Source organism: Leptodactylus fuscus, chromosome 7 (assembly GCF_031893055.1).
Source record: "Leptodactylus fuscus isolate aLepFus1 chromosome 7, aLepFus1.hap2, whole genome shotgun sequence".
NCBI classification, from domain to species: domain Eukaryota; kingdom Metazoa; phylum Chordata; class Amphibia; order Anura; family Leptodactylidae; genus Leptodactylus; species Leptodactylus fuscus.
This window is the reverse complement of record NC_134271.1, coordinates 136,708,284-136,728,328: the sequence shown is the minus strand read 5'-3', so window position 1 is coordinate 136,728,328 and position 20,045 is coordinate 136,708,284. Positions and strand designations below refer to the sequence as shown.

At 49.5% G+C, this 20,045-nt stretch overlaps 2 protein-coding genes across 2 annotated transcripts in view; one reads left to right on the top strand and one right to left on the bottom strand.

Annotated features, from left to right (window-relative positions):
• Positions 1-8,769, bottom strand: part of ZFYVE26 (zinc finger FYVE-type containing 26) — a 60,361-nt gene extending 51,592 nt beyond the window's left edge. The window contains exons 1-4 of the mRNA XM_075283124.1: positions 8,535-8,769; positions 4,497-4,575; positions 2,035-2,124; positions 202-727 (exon numbers count right to left, since the gene is read on the bottom strand). Of these exons, the coding sequence (XP_075139225.1) occupies positions 202-727; positions 2,035-2,124; positions 4,497-4,575; positions 8,535-8,737 (898 nt within the window). The 5' untranslated portion in view covers positions 8,738-8,769. The remainder of the gene's footprint in view (positions 1-201; positions 728-2,034; positions 2,125-4,496; positions 4,576-8,534) is intronic.
• A 3,364-nt stretch (positions 8,770-12,133) lies between these two features.
• LOC142214266 (galectin-related protein A-like) lies at positions 12,134-19,875 on the top strand. The gene is made up of 4 exons (XM_075283162.1): positions 12,134-12,224; positions 15,781-15,869; positions 17,160-17,334; positions 17,843-19,875. Exons 1-4 carry the CDS (start codon positions 12,198-12,200, stop codon positions 17,984-17,986), a joined length of 435 nt encoding a protein of 144 aa, XP_075139263.1. The 5' UTR covers positions 12,134-12,197; the 3' UTR covers positions 17,987-19,875.
• The last annotated feature ends 170 nt before the right edge of the window (positions 19,876-20,045 follow it).

Here is a 20,045-nt window from a genome sequence, read left to right as displayed (position 1 = left end):
AGCCAAAGACCGCCCACCTGACACCAGAGAGTATGAAGGTAACAGAAGAGGACGGTGGGGGCTACAGAAGAGCATACAGCCTCTTCAACCAGATTATCGGCAGTGGCGCCCCCACGCATCACCTACCCTAAGCACAGGTCATCAATATACGAGTCTCAGAGAGCCGATATACGGCAAATTCTAATATATTTTTCCACACACCTTTTCCAGGAGACTTCGGAGCGATTACTTGGGCCCTTATTTTCTCAGTAGCCACGGTACCATACAAGTTAACCAGTCCGCAGTTCTGCTTCCTCAGCAAGCAGGCCTGAACCCGATCCTCTGAGAGAATCCCCTTGTCAGAGCAAACGTTAAAGAGCTGCTCACATAAATGCCTGAGCTCACTGGCCTGGAGCTCCGTACTGAAGTGCATGCTGGATAAGACACCGTATACGTCATCCACTGTATGGCCACCTGTAGCCGCAGCCTCGTCCGGCTCACCAACAGATGACAACAAGTCTAAGAGGAAGTTTACAGTGATGTCCAGTAGGTAGTGATTGTATTCAGAGGCGGCCGGGTGGGCATCGTCCACTAACAGAAAACCGATTAGTGACTGGACCAGCCGAGGATTCTGGGATAGAAGACGCCATAGACATGAGATTGTGGCCTCACTGAAGCGAGGACTTGGGGTTTCCCTTCTGTTTTCTTTTGACTCGGAGCGACCATATAGAAAAGCTTCATACAGCTCCTATGGAGGAAAGCAATATTCGTGTTTACGTCCTGTACATTGTAACAAACACCCAGAATTATATGTATAAGGAATAGTTCACACGGGGGGCGGATTTTGGCACGGAATCCACCTCGAAATCCGCCCCCTCACAATAGAGGTCTATGTAGACCACTAGCCGTTTGTTCTCACTCGCAGAAAAAAGAAGCGAGCTGCCCTTCCTTGAAACCGCTGCGGCGCGCCCACGTCAAGACAATCCCTCCGGACTAGGCCCATTCATTTTGGCCTACTCTGGAGCGGGAAGCCACGAAGGTCACATTTTAGTCCCGATTTTGATGTGCTTCCTGCGTCAAAATAAGGACCAAAATACGCGGTCACTAGCCCGTGTGAACTTTCTGCCTTACCAGTGACAATATGGCAGACTTGTCTTATAAACATCAGCCAATAGGAGTAAGCAGAGCTGCAGGGTATAGTAAGGCTGTGTTGACACGGAGGAATTTGCCACGGATTGCACCCCCGAATCTGGAGCAGAATCCGCCTTCCAATGAGAAAGGCAGAGATCGCGGAAAAAAGAAGCGTCCTGCTCGATCTTGCTGCAGACACCGGCAAGTCTGCTGTTCGGACTCCCTGCAGATTAGGCGCCTTCACCCGGACCCGGAGCAGAACGCTCCATCGCACCCCGTCGCAGGTATATTAGGTAACACAGCTCCAATAATAGTGATCTGACTGCAGCCAGTCACCCCCTTAATCTAAACCGCACATGTGAAGTGGGGTCCTGCTTTGCCCACTGGAGAAGGGGGCAGTGACTACAAGTAAAGAAGACAGGGATGTTGTGACCATTGTAAAAGCAGAGGAGCCACTGCTGTGACGACTGATGGAGGGGGATGGTTATACCGAGGTTACTACTGACAAGGTGTACAAAGGGACCGCTGTGGAGAGGACACTGCTATGTGAAAGGAGGACGGAGAACTGCTGTGACTACTAGACAAGTGTGAGGTTGTTCTTACTACTTGTCCTAATGTTACCAATGGGGTGGGGGGTGACGCTGTCCATGTTCAGGGGGCACTGCTGTAAAATGTGGGAGACCATTATTACTGCTGAAAGGGTTAACATGTCTACAGGTAGAGGGGCGAGAAGCAATGTGTAAGGCCAGACTGACAGACCCAGGGGTACAATGGGCTTGTATGGCCTCATGTCCCACTCACTCCTCAGCCAGTCGACAAGACTTGTCCAGGCTGCTGTAACCTCCTGTAGGACACAGCCGTATACACCGTATACACAGTCATAGGGGAGATTTTCTTCTAACAAGATCTGAAACCAGATTTTACCTTCACAGTTTGCTCCGAAGCCTCATCTTGAAACTCCTCCAGAAGAAGAAGAAACTCGGTCTCATCTCTGAGAATATCCGGCGGCCGCTTCTACAACACAAAACACCATGATAACAAAATACTGACAGGCTGACATAGGGATGATGTAGTGAAGTCGCCAAACCCTAAACCACTCCATTGTCATACATAGTTATCCACAATGTGAACATGGGGGTAAAGCAGCTCTTATTTTTTTAGTTCTCGGATCAAACCCCTTTCCAAAAATGTAGGATGACACAGGAGCTGCCCAATACTATCAGCAGGGGGCGCAGCCTGTAACATCCAACAACCCGGAACGGAGTTACTATTTAAAGGGGTTTTTCAAGCCACGCTCACCTATCCCCACCAGTCCCTTTACCTCCTGTGCCAGGGATCAGCAGGCCAGAAATGGAGAACGTCACATCACTACAGAGGCCGATCACTGGTCCCAGTGGGCACTTGTACAGGGTAAGGCATAGATATCCCTCCTCCAGTATCACCCGGCCTAGAAAGCCCCATTTTTGTTTTCTCCCATAAACCGAATTTCTTCTATTATTATCACTGCTCTACCTAACTGAAAGCAGAACAGAAACTCTCACTCATAGGAGGGTAAACGGAAACGTGCCCTGAACACCAGCCAAAATGTGAAGAGTCTGAACACGCCATAGGGCACTGAGCGTACCCGCAGCCTCCATGCCAGCGGCAATATACAGAGCGTATAGCAGGTCTGTACCACAGCCACAGGGCAACTGTGAGCAATCTGCAATACCCTTCAAGATGTCCTGATGTCAAAGCAGGGGACACGCAGTATAATAATGGCCAGATACAATACATGGACAGGGACCGTCTGGAGGAAATGGTTAAAGGGGTGGTCTGAGATTTTTATACATATGCACTTGTCCTCATCTCAGCAGTGATGACATCACAGACGTCTCTCACATGACTAGTGCAGCAAATCTCTGGCCTCAGCGAGGGTACTGATATGTGCAGCACATGACCACTGAAGCCAACACTCCAATTCCCATTGCACTAGTCCTTGCCAGTCATCCAGCAATGTTTACGTGACCACAGTAGCCAACCTCTGGCCTAAATAGTCAGGTGCTGTACATGAGAACATGACGGCTGAGGCCAGCGAGTGGCTGCAGCAATTATGGGAATGAGTTATGTAACATCATTATTGCAGGATCGGGGCGCCAGGCATTGTGCCACCTCAACCAAACACTATTCTTAGTCATCATGTGAAATACAGGCCAGGATTTTAGTTATGACCAGTGATGTACCACGCTGGGGTGACTGCTGCAGTCCTGGCCGTGCCTTGTGCGACGCTGGGGTGACTGCTGCAGTCCTGGACGTGCTTTGTGCCATGCTGGGGTGACTGCTGCAGTCCTGGCCGTGCCTTGTGCGACGCTGGGGTGACTGCTGCAGTCCTGGACGTGCTTTGTGCCATGCTGGGGTGACTGCTGTAGTCCCGGCCATGCCTTGTGCCATGCTGGGGTGACTGCTGCAGTCCCGGCTGTGCCTTGTGCCATGCTGGGGTGACTGCTGCAGTCCCGGCCGTGCCTTGTGCCATGCTGGGGTGACTGCTGCAGTCCCGGACGAGTCTTGTACAACACTGGGGTCACTGCTGCACTCAAAGGCACAGCCAGACAGGACACGTCTGGGACTGCAGCAGTCACCCCAGTGTTGTACAAGACGAGTCCGGGACTGCAGCAGTCACCCCAGCGTCGCGCAGGACACAGCCAGGAATGCAGCAGTCACCCCAGTGTCGCATAGGACACAGCCGAGACTGCAGCAGTTGCACAAGGCAAGGCCGGGACTACATCAGTGACCCCAGCATCACATAAAGCACAGCCAGGACTGTAGCAGTGACCCCAGCATTGCACAGGACACTGCCAGGACTGCAGCAGTGACCCCAGTGTTGTACAAGGCATGGCCGGGTCTGCAGCAGTCACCCCAGCATTGCGCAGGACACAGCCAGGACTGCAGCAGTGACCCCAGTGTTGTACAAGGCATGGCCGGGTCTGCAGCAGTCACCCCAGCATTGCACAGGACACGGCCGGGACTGCAGCAGTGATCCCAGTGTCGCATAGGACGCGGCCGAGACTGCAGCAGTCGCACAAGGCACAGCCAGGACTGCAGCAGTCACCCCAGCATTGCACAGGACACGGCCGGGACTGCAGCAGTGATCCCAGTGTCGCATAGGACGCGGCCGAGACTGCAGCAGTCGCACAAGGCACAGCCAGGACTGCAGCAGTCACCCCAATATTGTACTGGACACGGCCGGGACTGCAGCAGTGGTGTGAATGGAAGCTTATATAAGTCCATCCCTTGCCCTGCACTATGCAGGTTTATAGTATGTGATCTTTCAGTTCATCTGCACTAGAAACCTATTAGAAATAGTCCCTGTGTGAACGTGTCTGTACGTTACCGTTTCACCTACTTACATCTGCCCATTCCAGCCAAACTTCCAATGCATTACACCAAAACCAAGCGAGTCTCTGAGGCGTCTGCTCTCCCTCACAACTGCAAGAAAAGAGCAAAAAACATGAAGAAGTGTCTAAAGAAAGTCTTACATCTGCACTAGGGGTAAATATTCAGGGGTTGGAGTCTCTGCTTCTGGGAAAGATGGGTCAAAGCCAATACAGCGACCATTACCCGCCATGCAGCGGCTCAGGAGGTCAGGAGCGGTTACGGCAGCCATATCGGTGGTCACCCAGCTTTCCCAGATGAAGATATAAGTGAGCCCTATGAATGGGCAGGTTACGGCAGGTCTGGACACCGGTGCGTGTAGAGCAGGAATTGCTGGAAATAGATGTGAGCGGTAGAGTTACCAGCTGGCAGGCGGCCGAGGAGAGGAGAGCGGGGATGTAAATATTAGGACAGGCAGCAGGTGTCATGGAGGGCGAGTGCCGGATCACATAACCGCTCGCTGCCGTACTGTAGATCCAGACCGAGGAGGAGGAATGACATCTCACGTGCTACAGCTATGGCCGACAACATACACAGAAAGATGAGTAATGATCTAATAGGGGGGGCCAGGATTGCCCCCTATAGGGGAGATCAGTGACAGCGGGCATGTATACAGGATAGGGATGGGAGGGGACGCCGGGCAAATCAGCATTACTGGGGGGAGAACTAAAAGCCAGGGACATCCGTTTAATGGAGAGTTTTGGGTACGTTGGGCATGTCAGTATATTGGGGGTTGGACACGCCAAGGGGAGGGTTCTTGGTATGTTGCAGATGAAACTAGAACATGGGGGGGGGGGTCTGAAAGAGAATAAAACTTTAACTTGTAATAATTTCCCTAATACAATAAACCCAATAAGTGAGATCAGGGGATTAAGACTCTGCTGGAAGAGGTGAGAAGACGCCTGTCCCAAAGTCTCATGTGCCGCCTACATCAGATAACACTGCAGAGAGATAAGACAGCACAGACTCAGTGTCATAGGGGGTGGGGGACAAACATATTGGGAGCCTTCCCAGTGTCATGGGGGTTAAAGGGCAAACACACCAGGTGCCTCCACAGTGTCATGGGGGTGGGTGTGAGGCAGAAATACACACACAGAAACCTCCTCATTGTTATATGGAGTAGGGGGACATACACACCGGGCGCCTCCTCAGTGTTATGGGGGGTGGGGGGGGACATACACACCGGGCGCCTCCTCAGTGTTATGGGGGGTGGGGGGGGACATACACACCGGGCACCTCCTCAGTGTTATGGGGGGTGGGGGGACATGCACACCGGGCACCTCCTCAGTGTTATGGGGGGTGGGGGGACATACACACCGGGCACCTCCTCAGTGTTGTGGGGGGACATACACACCGGGCACCTCCTCAGTGTTATGGGGGGTGGGGGGACATACACACCGGGCACCTCCTCAGTGTTATGGGGGGTGGGGGGACATACACACCGGGCACCTCCTCAGTGTTATGGGGGGTGGGGGGACATACACACCGGACACCTCCTCAGTGTTATGGGGGGTGGGGGGACATACACACCGGGCACCTCCTCAGTGTTATGGGGGGTGGGGGGACATACACACCGGGCACCTCCTCAGTGTTATGGGGGGTGGGGGGGACATACACACCGGGCACCTCCTCAGTGTTATGGGGGGTGGGGGGACATACACACCGGGCACCTCCTCAGTGTTATGGGGGGTGGGGGGGGACATACACACCGGGCACCTCCTCAGTGTTATGGGGGGTGGGGGGGGACATACACACCGGGCACCTCCTCAGTGTTATGGGGGGTGGGGGGACATGCACACCGGGCGCCTCCTCAGTGTTATGGGGGGGGTGGGGGGACATGCACACCGGGCACCTCCTCAGTGTTATGGGGGGTGGGGGGGGACATACACACCGGGCACCTCCTCAGTGTTATGGGGGGTGGGGGGGACATACACACCGGGCACCTCCTCAGTGTTATGGGGGGTGGGGGGGGACATACACACCGGGCACCTCCTCAGTGTTATGGGGGGTGGGGGGGACATACACACCGGGCACCTCCTCAGTGTTATGGGGGGTGGGGGGGACATACACACCGGGCACCTCCTCAGTGTTATGGGGGGTGGGGGGACATACACACCGGGCGCCTCCTCAGTGTTATGGGGGGTGGGGGGACATACACACCGGGCACCTCCTCAGTGTTATGTGGGGTGGGGGGACATACACACCGGGCACCTCCTCAGTGTTATGGTGGGTGGGGGGACATACACACCGGGCACCTCCTCAGTGTTATGGGGGGTGGGGGGACATGCACACCGGGCGCCTCCTCAGTGTTATGGGGGGTGGGGGGACATGCACACCGGGCGCCTCCTCAGTGTTATGGGGGGTGGGGGGACATGCACACCGGGCGCCTCCTCAGTGTTATGGGGGGTGGGGGGACATGCACACCGGGCGCCTCCTCAGTGTTATGGGGGGTGGGGGGACATGCACACCGGGCACCTCCTCAGTGTTGTAGGGGGTGGGGGGACATGCACACCGGGCGCCTCCTCAGTGTTGTAGGGGGTGGGGGGACATGCACACCGGGCGCCTCCTCAGTGTTATGGGGGGTGGGGGGACATGCACACCGGGCGCCTCCTCAGTGTTGTGGGGGGTGGGAGGACATGCACACTGGGTGCCTCCTCAGTGTTATGGGGGGTGGGGGGACATGCACACCGGGCGCCTCCTCAGTGTTATGGGGGGTGGGGGGACATGCACACCGGGCGCCTCCTCAGTGTTATGGGGGGTGGGGGGACATGCACACCGGGCGCCTCCTCAGTGTTATGGGGGGTGGGGGGACATGCACACCGGGCACCTCCTCAGTGTTGTAGGGGGTGGGGGGACATGCACACCGGGCGCCTCCTCAGTGTTGTAGGGGGTGGGGGGACATGCACACCGGGCGCCTCCTCAGTGTTATGGGGGGTGGGGGGACATGCACACCGGGCGCCTCCTCAGTGTTATGGGGGGTGGGGGGACATGCACACCGGGCACCTCCTCAGTGTTGTAGGGGGTGGGGGGACATGCACACCGGGCGCCTCCTCAGTGTTGTAGGGGGTGGGAGGACATGCACACTGGGCGCCTCCTCAGTGTTATGGGGGGTGGGGGGACATGCACACCGGGCGCCTCCTCAGTGTTATGGGGGGTGGGGGGACATGCACACCGGGCGCCTCCTCAGTGTTGTAGGGGGTGGGAGGACATGCACACTGGGCGCCTCCTCAGTGTTATGGGGGGTGGGGGGACATGCACACCGGGCGCCTCCTCAGTGTTGTAGGGGGTGGGAGGACATGCACACTGGGCGCCTCCTCAGTGTTATGGGGGGTGGGGGGACATGCACACCGGGCACCTCCTCAGTGTTGTAGGGGGTGGGGGGACATGCACACCGGGCGCCTCCTCAGTGTTGTAGGGGGTGGGGGGACATGCACACCGGGCGCCTCCTCAGTGTTATGGGGGGTGGGGGGACATGCACACCGGGCGCCTCCTCAGTGTTATGGGGGGTGGGGGGACATGCACACCGGGCACCTCCTCAGTGTTGTAGGGGGTGGGGGGACATGCACACCGGGCGCCTCCTCAGTGTTGTAGGGGGTGGGAGGACATGCACACTGGGCGCCTCCTCAGTGTTATGGGGGGTGGGGGGACATGCACACCGGGCGCCTCCTCAGTGTTATGGGGGGTGGGGGGACATGCACACCGGGCGCCTCCTCAGTGTTGTAGGGGGTGGGAGGACATGCACACTGGGCGCCTCCTCAGTGTTATGGGGGGTGGGGGGACATGCACACCGGGCGCCTCCTCAGTGTTGTAGGGGGTGGGAGGACATGCACACTGGGCGCCTCCTCAGTGTTATGGGGGGTGGGGGGACATGCACACCGGGCGCCTCCTCAGTGTTGTAGGGGGTGGGGGGACATGCACACCGGGCGCCTCCTCAGTGTTATGGGGGAACCTGTGCTTGCTGCCCCCTCACGGCAGAGGCCGGACAGTCAGTCAGTAGGGGGCAGTGTACCCACCTCAGCAGATGGGGGGCTCTGACCAGACCCCTCAGTATTTCCTCTATTTCTCCCGCATCAGGACCCCGAAAAAGTTGTGTCAGACAGGCCCGGGCGAGCTCCCAGCGCCCCTTCTGTAAACACCGGCAGAAGAAGTCCCGGAGCCTCTTCAGAGAAGCCTCCTCAGCCTCCCCCTCCCCGCACGGCGGCGCCTGCCGAGACATGTCCGGGGCCTCACCGCGAACCGTGCGCGCTCCCGCAGCCAACACTCACTGCAAGTCATGTGACCAGCGGGTAAGAACCTGCCGAGGTCACGTGACTAGCTGCTAGAGTTGTCACGTGATGCCGATGCCAATGCTGCGGATGCGCTGGTGGTATAACCCCACAACTACCACTAGGCGGCGCTCCTGCTTACCCGGAGAAGAGTCTTCTGTTTCTACTTCTCAGATTCAACAGAAGAAAAAAAAAAAACGAGACAAAAATAACAATTATATTATAATAGAAATAATATAACATAACAATGCTAAAATTATATATAACATAACAATAATATAATTATACAAATAATAATATCATATACTAATATATATATATATATATATATATATATATATATATATCAATTATAAAATCACGCAATTATTATTATTATTATTATTATTATTATATGGGGACGTTCTCATGGTGGAATTTGGGGTTGATTTTTAAGACTCTGAAATCCACCTGACACTAACCTCCATTGATTTCAATGGGAGTCAGGCGCTGAATTTTTCCCGTAGTTGAGTCTTGCTTGATATTCAGAGATTCCACCTTATAACTCCCATTGAAGTGAATGGAAGGTGGAAAAATATCACCTGATAGGAAAGCCGGAGCAGTAAAATTCAGAGGTTACCAGGCATTGTTGTCTTGCAGTGCCGGGGTCCTAACCACTAACATCTGCCAGGAGTTTGTACGTTCTCCCCAAGTTTGTGTAGGTTTCCTCCCATGTGCAAAAAATATACTGATAGGTACAAAAAAAATTGTCCCATGGGGGTGTTGGGCATGAGCGTCTGTACAGCAGCGACTAACTCCCTTACCCCTCGTTCACATCTGTGTTGTTTTTCCGTCCGGGGAAGTCAGCATGGGGACCCCCGAATGGAATACCGAACGCATTTGCAAGCGCTGTGCAGTAAAAGCACACAGACCTCATAGACTATAATGGGGTCTGTGTGATTGCCGCAAGATCTCTGCAGCGAACATGCGGAGAGGAAAGTACTTCACAATCTACTTTCCTCTTCGCATGAGTCATGCGGAGACCTCGCAGCAAGCGCATAGACCCCATTATAGTCTATGAGGTCCGTGGGCTTTTACTGCACAGCGCTTGCAAATGCGTTAGTTTGTTCGGGGGTCCCCATGCGGACTCCCCGAGCGGATTACCAACTGCAGATGTAAATGAAGAGTAATCCGCCTGAGCCTCATGCCCCAAAGTCAGGAACTGAATTAGATGTGGAGTCCATGGGGGATCAAGCACAATCAAACAAGAATCCTGAAAAATAGAAGTGCCCATCACTGCCACACATTGAAAACAATAGGAGGCAAATACCAGATGGCATTTGGAGCTGAGTGGGATCATATACAATAATACAGCTGGAGACAAATACAAATAATACAGATAGACTGTACCTATATAATGAAGCCAAACAGTGCATATTGTTAGCCGGCCAGCTTCTGACTAAGCGCGATTGTCTCGCAGCTCTGTCTCCCCCCTCCCCTCACGGCGGCTGACGCTGTGGTGGATGGAGGAAGGGGCGGAGCCCCTGGAGAGGCTATTTAGCCGTCGGCGCTGGGCGGGGACTTCCTTTCGGATCCCCGCCAGCACCGACAGGAGAAGAACTACCCTCCCATCCTCCCCTTGTTTTTTGTTGTTGTTTGTTCTTTATTCGTTGTTGTTATTTATTTCTGGTTTTATGTGTTTGTTTGTCCTTCGGGCTGTGTTGGCATTGTTGTTGATGCTGTTCTTCGGTTTGTGCATGGTTAATTTATTCCATGGTTGTTTATTTGGCATGGTTATTTATTTGTCTTTCCTTGTTATCCTAGGCGTCACAGCTGGCATGTTGGCAGGACCTTGCTCCCTCCCCTTTGGCATACGGAGTGAAGAGGAGAGGCACGTCACCCGCTGAACATCACTTACATGCCCACCGCAAGCGGTGGCGGGGCATTCTAGTGACGCGCCTTACAGTTTGACATGGGGTAGCAGGGTTCTGCTAATATGTTTATTTTGTTAATAAAGCTGTGGCCGATTCCCCACAAATTTACCCAAACAAAGTTGCCTGGTGCCTTATTTTTATATATAGCGTAACTCAGGTGCCCAGAGGGGGAGGTGTTGGTTTCTCTCATGATCCTGACAGGATCGGTAAGTAAGTAGGGCCCATTACTGACTGGAGTAACTCCAGCCAGTATCGGCCTATTAAAAAAAAAAACACACAACGGTAGCGGCCTGGGCCCTGTGGCAGCTGCTGCCCCGGTAGTTACGCCACTGAGTCCCACCATGGGGACGTGTTATAGCAGCATGGATAATACAGTAATATATTACAAGAAAAAACACATACAAGTACAGAATAGCAGATAAAAAAGAAAGACTTCAGGATTAGAGATGAGCGAAAAACTATTCAAAACAGCCGTTTCGAATAGCGCACTCCCATAGAAATGAATGGACGTAGCCAGACTTTACCGGCAGCCGGCCTTTTAACCCCCCGCGTGCCGGCCGCTTCCATTCATTTCTATGGGAGCGTGCTATTCGAAACGGCTGTTTCGAATAGTGTTCGCTCATCTCTATTCAGGATCATTTAGTTCTCTGTGCGGAGTGATCTTCGCTTAGCCTGATGTTGATTATACAGCCTGACCGCGGTTGGGAGGAAGGATCTCCGATAGGAATATAGAGGAAGTTCTTATACTTCTACCTTCTGCTTAGTACACTCCTGACTTTGGCTCGAAAAAACGCAGCAAATTCTGCAACAAAAAAAGTTGCTTTTCCGCAACATGGGACTTAGCCTTAGGACATATCCAGCACTAATTGTCAGTAACTGTATGGCGGTATTATTTACAGCACTTCTATTAGATTCCTATGTATCGAGCTGATATTTGTCCAATGTATGTTACAATTATTTTATAGGATGTAGTTTACATTTGCATTGTATAATAATTTTGCAGTGTTTGGTGGTGACATCACTATATAACATTTTTCTTTCTACTTATGGAAGTAATATATGGCCAAGGTATGACACTATTAGGCCGGGTTCGCACGGGAGTTTTTTGGACCGAACTTGAAGGCAGAGACCGCCTCAGAATCCGGTCCAAAAAACAATTTCAATATTCAATGGGAGGCGGTTTTGGAGCCGGATTTTGACACGGATTCCGCATCAAAATCCGGACCAAAAAAAAACCCACATGAACCCAGCTTTATGGGACAATCATATTAAGTTTGAAGATGCCTGGTACTAGTTTTGTGTGTCCATAGTGACTACAAGCAGGGTAACAGTTTGTGGTTGTGACTCAGCTGATCCTCCGCTAGTAGTCTGGACTGTGCGACACAGATAATCCTCCCCGCTCTACGCTCTTATCCTTAGTGTTTATTTTTGAAAGGCAAGCAAAAACTTCCCATACAACATCTGTGTCACTTAGTGTCACCAGCAGCAGCCACGCATCATGACCGAGATAGAAACCTGCACGAACGTGAGTACAGGATTATTGCTTATACATATATATATATATATATATATATATATATATATATATATAACATTTCTGTTTCTGATAGTTTTCAATATGCTTGTAAAGATATGTATTTGCATGAAAACCATACATACCTAATGTATCACAGCTGAGGGTTTGCTACAATTCTTATTCTTATGGTAGAGTTGGAAGGGACCTCAAGGGCCATCGGGTCCAACCCCCTGCGAGTGCAGGTTTTCCTAAATCATCCCAGCTATATGTTTATCCAGATTCCGCTTGAAGATTTCCATTGATGGAGCGCCCACCACCTCCCGTGGCAGCCTATTCCACTCTCTCACTACCCTCACTGTCAGAAAGTTTTTCCTAATGTCTAATCTGTATCTCTTTCCCTTTAGTTTCATCCCATTGCTTCTTGTACTTCCTTGTGCTAATGAGAATAGGGGAGATCCCTCTGCACTGTGACTACCTTTCAGATATTTGTATACTGCTATTAAATCTCCCCTCAGCCTTCTCTTCTGCAAACTAAACAATCCCAGTTCTTTTAGCCGCTCCTCATAGGACATGGTTTGCAGACCTTCCACCATTTTGGTTGCTCTTCTCTGGACTTGCTCCAATATATCGATGTCTTTCTTGAATTGAGGCGCCCAGAACTGTACACAGTATTCCAGGTGTGGTCTGACCAGGGAAGAGTACAGCGGAATAATGACCTCTCTTGATCTAGATTCAATGCTTGTCTTAATACATCCCAGAATTTTATTAGCCTTTTTTGCAGCAGCACCGCACTGTTGGCTCATGTTGAATTGTATCCAGTCTAGGAAGTTTCTCACCATTGTTTAGGTCCATCAGGGGACCTGAACAACAGAGACACGGACCACTAAAACAGCGGTTACACACAGAGCCCGGTGGACCCCATTGACTATAAAAAAGTCCTCCGTGCAGGACTCTTTTTTTTTCCGGTGATTTTTGGCGGACTTTGCAACATAGGGGTGAACCTGACCTTATACATTTCAACTGCACTGATACATTACAGCAAACCATCAGGATTGGAGAGAAATTTTTACGGCTGCTCCATTCAATGTGTATGGATAGCCTTGTACTTACCTATCCCTGGAAGTCCCATAGAACCTGGAAGGGGAGGCAGTGCATTATTCAAAGTGGGGAGTAGGACCCCTATTGGTGTAATTGGTGGGGTCGCTGCCAAGTTTAAATCTTGGGACCACACATGAATAACGTATAACCTCAGTATTTCCCTATGGAGGAATGCGTCTTTTTCCAGGGGTGTAGCTAGGGTGGGCAACCTGGACATATGCCCTGGGTGCTGGTTAACGGGGAGAACGGGAGGCAACAAAAAACTTGTATGCATTTAGATACAGAGTAAGGACAGTGAACTGAACCTTTGACCCAGGTGATAGAAAGTCTAGCTACAGCTCTTACTTTTTCCCCTATAGACAGACACGGACGACAGACACCAATTCACAGACTGGTATATACAATGTAATTTGTGAATGTGTGCCGGTATGGATTTGTCAAAAAAGATCACGTGAATGATATTCGTGCCGCCCATACATTTCAATTAATGAGCCCAGATCACAAAACAGACAGAACCTATTCCAAGAGTTACGTCCGGACTCACAGACCCCCAGACGGACCCCTGATTATACACAGTCATTTGTATGGGGCCGTCAGTGTGCGGGATTCCCTAGCAGCCCTGCACGCTGTCTACAGAAATCAGAAGAGTGATAAAGAACACACTGCAACCATCTCCATACTTGTTAGTGATAGAATACAGGTAACAGAAATCTAGCCTATATTCTGCTGAGCGGCACGCATCTGTATCCTTAGTCGCTAGTCGCTACTGTGAGGCTCAGTTCACCAGGATCCATTTTTGGAAAAGTAAAAAAAATAATAATTTTTTTGCAAACCAGCTACAGAAATGGCATCTGGGTTGAACATGTGACCTATAGACATAATGAGGACGTTACATGTAGGACTTCAGCTCTTGGAGTGGGAGGGCGGGCGGGAGATTTGAATGGTGGTAAATCCTTATCTGTCACTAGGGCGGGGCCTGTCTAGGTTGTTTTTTATGAATTTCGCTCAGTCAGGTTAGAGCTTAGTTTGCTGAGTTATTGTAACAGCGTGACTGTAGTGCAATTTGTGTTTTTTTTCCGATTCGTTTGGTGATGACACGATCGCTACCTATGCCATAGTCTCACCTGATATTTGTATTCTTTATATGTATCTCAATAATCCACATTTATCACTATGTCCTGCTCATAGGGGTCCTAGAAGCTCAATGCTGGACACACTGCCCGCTTCCACTCTTATGGGAAGGCTTTCTACAAGATTTTGGAGTGTGTTTTTGAGAATTTTTGTCCATGTGTCTAGAAGACACTGATGTCGGACAAAAAGGCTCAGCTCGGCTCATAATCTCCAAAGGTGTTAGATGGGGTTGAGTTCGGGGCTCTGTCCCTCAGCCATGTCTTGGGGCGCAGCCATGATGGAACAGAATAGGGTCCTTCACAAACTCTTCACACAAAGTTGGACGTATACAGTTGTCCAAAATGTCTTGGTAGGCTGAAGTATTAAGAATACCCTTTACAGGGATGAAGGAGTCTTGGCAAACCCCTGAAAAAACCACACCAAACTTTAGCAGGCACAATGTAGTCAGACAGGGAACATTCTCCTGACTTGTCCATCAGATCTGGAACACCACATAACAAATTGACTTCAGACTCCAGTGGGGACATTGTGTTTTACACCGCTCCATCCGGGGGTTTGGCCTTATTGTGACTATGTGGTGAGGGGCTAGATTTGTAGGATCTGAATTCAATGATTAAGAGCTGGGGGCCAATATTTTTCTCTATATGGTATATCAGTTCTACAGGCACAAGGAGTTGGTAGTCCACCAATGTGTGGCACCAAGAGATAGGTCCCATGGAATGACTTATCCGCATGTTGATATAGTAGCAGTCTCTTGGAGGGGTCAGTGTTCAGTACGACATTGCCTGTCCTATAGGTCACCCATATTTTGGATATCTGATGCAGTTAGGTCCGGTTCACATTTCCGTTTGGTATTCCGTTCAGGGAGTCTGCTTGGGGACCCCACCGAACGGAATACCAAATGCATTGACAAGCGGTGAGCTTATGAAAGCACACGGACCCCTTAGACTATAATCGGTCCGTGTGCTTTCCGTGCGGTGTCCGTACGAGTCCTGCGGACAGGAAAGTAGATTGTGAAGTACTTTTCTGTTCGCATGTTCTGTGAGGACATCTCGCGGAAAACACACGGACCCCATTAAAGTCTATGGGGTCTGTGTGCTTTCATAAGCTCACCGCTTGTCAATGTGTTCGGTAGTCCGTTTGTTGGGGTAACCATACGGACTCCCCGAACGGAATACCGAACCAGGCCTTACCCCTACCTTACAGTGACATAAGCTGCACAAATGATATCTTATTAAGTGTTACCTGACATAGCCAATGTATTTACTGTCGCTATTACAACTCTGCGGAATATGTTGGCGCCATACAAGTAATAAATACTGTGTTCCATTTAAAGGGAGTGAAATATGTTGGTGATATTAAAGGAGGGATGAAGCCTGCCATGAAGATCACCATAATGGGAACTGTAGATGTCAGACCCAAGAGGTAAAACAAGCTGCATATTGTCCTATCTATCTATGAAGTAGGCTTATTTTATTACACACTAAGTCCTATTTTGGGATATTTATGGATTTTGTTCTTACAGGGGGATGTATGCAGAAAGTCGGGGCCAGTTTTATCAAAAATTGGGTCTTGGGTGACAAGCAATGTAGAATACCCCCATTGAGGCATGTAGTATAGCATACATCATGTAGGTGCATCTTGGTATCGAATGCTAGTCTTAGGCCGGGGCCCCACGGGTCAGAAACGCTGTGATTTTGCTATGGCGGAAACGCCGTGGGAAAAATTGTGGTGTTTTACAGTACTTGCAAAGTGGGTGGGATTCATGCGAATCCCATGCCCACTTTGCGGAAAAAAATCGCAGCGTGGACGAGCTGCAATTTACAAAACCGTCGTGGTTTTGAAAATCGCAGCATGTCAATTATGTCTACGGAAACGGCTTTCCCATAGATATAATTGTAACAGAAAGTCCGCGGAGGAAAACGCTGTAAACTTTCTGTTCAAAGCACTGCGGGAAGAACCACAATGCGTTCATGTCGCTTTAGCGTTGCGGTTCCAGCTCGTGGGGCCTAAGCCTAGGGCTAGCTCACACAGGGCTAGTGACTGCGTATTTTGGTCCTGATTTGGGAAGCGCGTCAGAATAAGGACCAAAATGCGCCTGCCGTGCCTACCCGCGACTGTCGTGGATTCCTACAGTCGCAGCTTCCTGTTTTGGAGTAGGCCCAAATGAATGGGCCGAGTCCGGAGGGATTGTCTTGACGCGGAACCACCTCCAAAAAGGGCAGCTCGCTTCTTTTTTCTGCAAGCGGGAACAATCACTAGCGGTCTACATAGATCTCTATTGTGAGGGGGTGGAATTGGAGGTGGATTCCGCGCCAAAATCCGCCCCCTCTTGCCCTGTGAACTACTAGCCCTTAAGAAAGGGCCTGACAGGCGCAGTGACAGAGAGTTTTAGGAAGAGGCTGCAGCTTCTTTATAAATCAGTTGGATGTTCCTTGCCAAAATGGAAATAGGAAATCGTGTAGGTTTCCATTATGGCTCATGCTCATGGCTTGGGTTATAATGAATATTTTGGGCTAAGGTGTCCACACCCAGGCCCGCGCTGCACCTACATGCAAGATCACCATAGAGGGACTGATAAATCTGCCAAAGCATGTCCGATTTTTTAACAGCAGAAAATGGCCTCAATCCCCCATATGGATATATGCAAGACATATCAGGAAGCATTTAGTCCTTCATGAGCACTGAGATCTCTATACACTGTTCTGTCTGCAGCTTTACAGTCACTTTGCTATGCAGTCCTAAAGATGGAGAGGAGGACGTCGCTCTTCTAGTGACAGTCAACTTTCAAGACAGATCTATAATGCGAAATGCCAAGTTTGCAGGAATTTGGGGTGCAGAGGAGAAAAAAATTCCATATTTCCCTTTTACTCCTGGAGACAACTTCAAGGTAAGGGTCGGATTAGTATTACATGTTACTTGGAGTAATGTAATATTCGGTATTCAATGAATGCGGTGGAATGGGGTCAGGATTAATGCTGGGAAGACCAAGGAACAGGACCTGTCTGGAGTTCTGTCCTGGGCTCATGGCCCCATACTCAGGCCCAGTATGGGGCCAATGTATTGACAGTACACAGTCTTCTCAATAGATGAAAATGATGATATGATGGATGAAAAACGTGGTTGGCCCATTAACGACACGTACGCTCATGTGCAAGAATAGAGATTACCCCCAAAAATGTGTACAATGGACTACAGGGTTTACAATTTTTGCCATAGCACACAGAACCTGTACACAGATGTGACACTGTTTCTGAAAGAAACCAGCCCTGTTTTATGGACAATCCCTTTAAATAGAAATCTTTGGAGTGTTCCTTCAGATAGATACATTCCCCTGTTCCAGGCTCTGACTTAGCTCCGCTGCCAGATATATAACAAGTCTATTGTTCTCATTCCAGATGGAGCTCCATTGTGAACACCAACAGATGCGGGTCCTCCTAGATGGACAGCGGCTCTGCGACTTCACACATCGTGTACCACAGCTCAAAGCAGTGACCGGGCTTAGGGTTGTGGGTGATATTAAACTTACCAAGGTGGCATAGAAGTGAGGACCTGGGCATAGGAAAAGATACCATTGTCTTGGTTGCAGTCCATTATTGTCCTGGTACCATTAGATTATTTGCTACATTGCAATAGACTGCCTGTTACTTTTACACAACTATATTGGTGCCATTTTACTAAGTCCTTGGTAATAGTCCACTATATGCCGGGTACCATTTCACTACTATACTGGTACCACTATATGCCTGGTACCATTCTACTTAGTCCACTATACACCTGGACTGTTCTACAAATTCCTCAGTATTAGTCTACTATCTACCTGGTACCATACTGATTATTTTTTTGGTACTACTCCACTATATGTCTGGTACTATTCTGCTAATTACTTAGTACTACTCCACTACCTACCTGGTACCATCCTACTAATTCCTTGGTTCTAGTCCACTATCTGCCTGGTACCATTCTAATACTATACTGGAACTACTCCACTATCTGCCTGGTACTATTCTGCTAATTTCTTAGTACTATTCCACTATCTGTCTGGTACCATCCTACCATCTACTAATTCCTTGGTTCTAGTCCACTATCTGCCTGGTACCATTCTAACTCCTTGGTACTACTCCAATATCTGCCTGGTACCATTCTACTAACTCTTTGGTACTACTCCAATATCTGCCTGGTACCATTCTACTAACTATTTGGTACTACTCCACTATCTGCCTGGTACCATTCTACTAATTCCTTGGTTCTAGTCCACTATCTGCCTGATACCATTCTACTAACTCTTTTGGTATTAGTCCACTATCTGCCTGGTACCTTTCTATTAAGTCCTTGGTTCTAGTCCACTATCTGCCTGGTACCATTCTACTAATTCCTTGGTTCTAGTCCACTATCTGCCTGGTACCATTCTACTAACTCTTTGGTACTACTCCAATATATGCCTGGTACCATTCTACTAACTATTTGGTACTACTCCAATATCTGCCTGGTACCATTCTACTAACTCTTTGGTACTACTCCAATATCTGCCTGGTACCATTCTACTAACTATTTGGTACTACTCCAATATATGCCTGGTACCATTCTACTAACTCTTTGGTACTACTCCAATATCTGCCTGGTACCATTCTACTAACTATTTGGTACTACTCCACTATCTGCCTGGTACCATTCTACTAATTCCTTGGTTCTAGTCCACTATCTGCCTGATACCATTCTACTAACTCTTTTGGTATTAGTCCACTATCTGCCTGGTACCTTTCTATTAAGTCCTTGGTTCTAGTCTACTATCTGCCTGGTACCTTTCTACTAAGTCCTTGGTTCTAGTCTACTATCTGCCTGGTACCATTCTACTAACTCTTTTGGTATTAGTCCACTATCTGCCTGGTACCAGTCTACTAAGTCCTTGGTACTTGTCCACTATCTGCCTAGTACCACTCGACTACTATATTGGTACTACTCCACTATCTGCCTGGTACTATACTACTAAGTCCTTGGTTCTAGTCTACTATCTGCCTGGTACTATTCTACTACTATACTGGTACCATTCTAATTTGTTGGTATTAGTCTATTATCTGCTTGGTTCTGCCCCACTACTTTCTTCTCTGTATGGTACTATTATATTACTTTCTCAATTCTAGTCCACTATCTGTCTGGTTCTGTTCTATTACTTGCTGGGTACTAGTCCATTCTTTGCCTGTACCATTCTTCTGCCTGCTTGGTACTAGTCTACTATCTATCCTAGTATCACACTTCATGCTTGATACCAATGCACCATCATCCTTGCCCCATTGTCTTACTTGCTTGGTGCCAGTGCACCAGTCTACAAATAGCTTGCTGTCAGTCTAAAGCCAAGTTACTATTTTAACTGGTTACAAATAGGAGATGAAACCCATTTTGTGCTATCATTGTATATAAAGGATACGAGATTGGCAGAATCTGTCATTGACTTCTATTTCCAATTGTCACTAAAATGATTTGTCTAGCGCCACCTTGTGAGCGACCTCTCAGTATTCTGAATGTGTTTTTTTAATAAAGAAAAATCTCTTCTATTCCTTTTGCACTATTACTTAACACTAAATAGAAAAGGTTTAATAAAAA

Coding starts and splice junctions, on each gene's coding strand:
- LOC142214266 (XM_075283162.1), top strand. CDS start 12,198: ATGACCGAGATAGAAACCTGCACGAAC. Junction 12,225..15,780: donor AGATAGAAACCTGCACGAAC/GTGAGTACAGGA, acceptor TTCCATTTAAAG/GGAGTGAAATATGTTGGTGA. Junction 15,870..17,159: donor GTAGATGTCAGACCCAAGAG/GTAAAACAAGCT, acceptor TTCTGTCTGCAG/CTTTACAGTCACTTTGCTAT.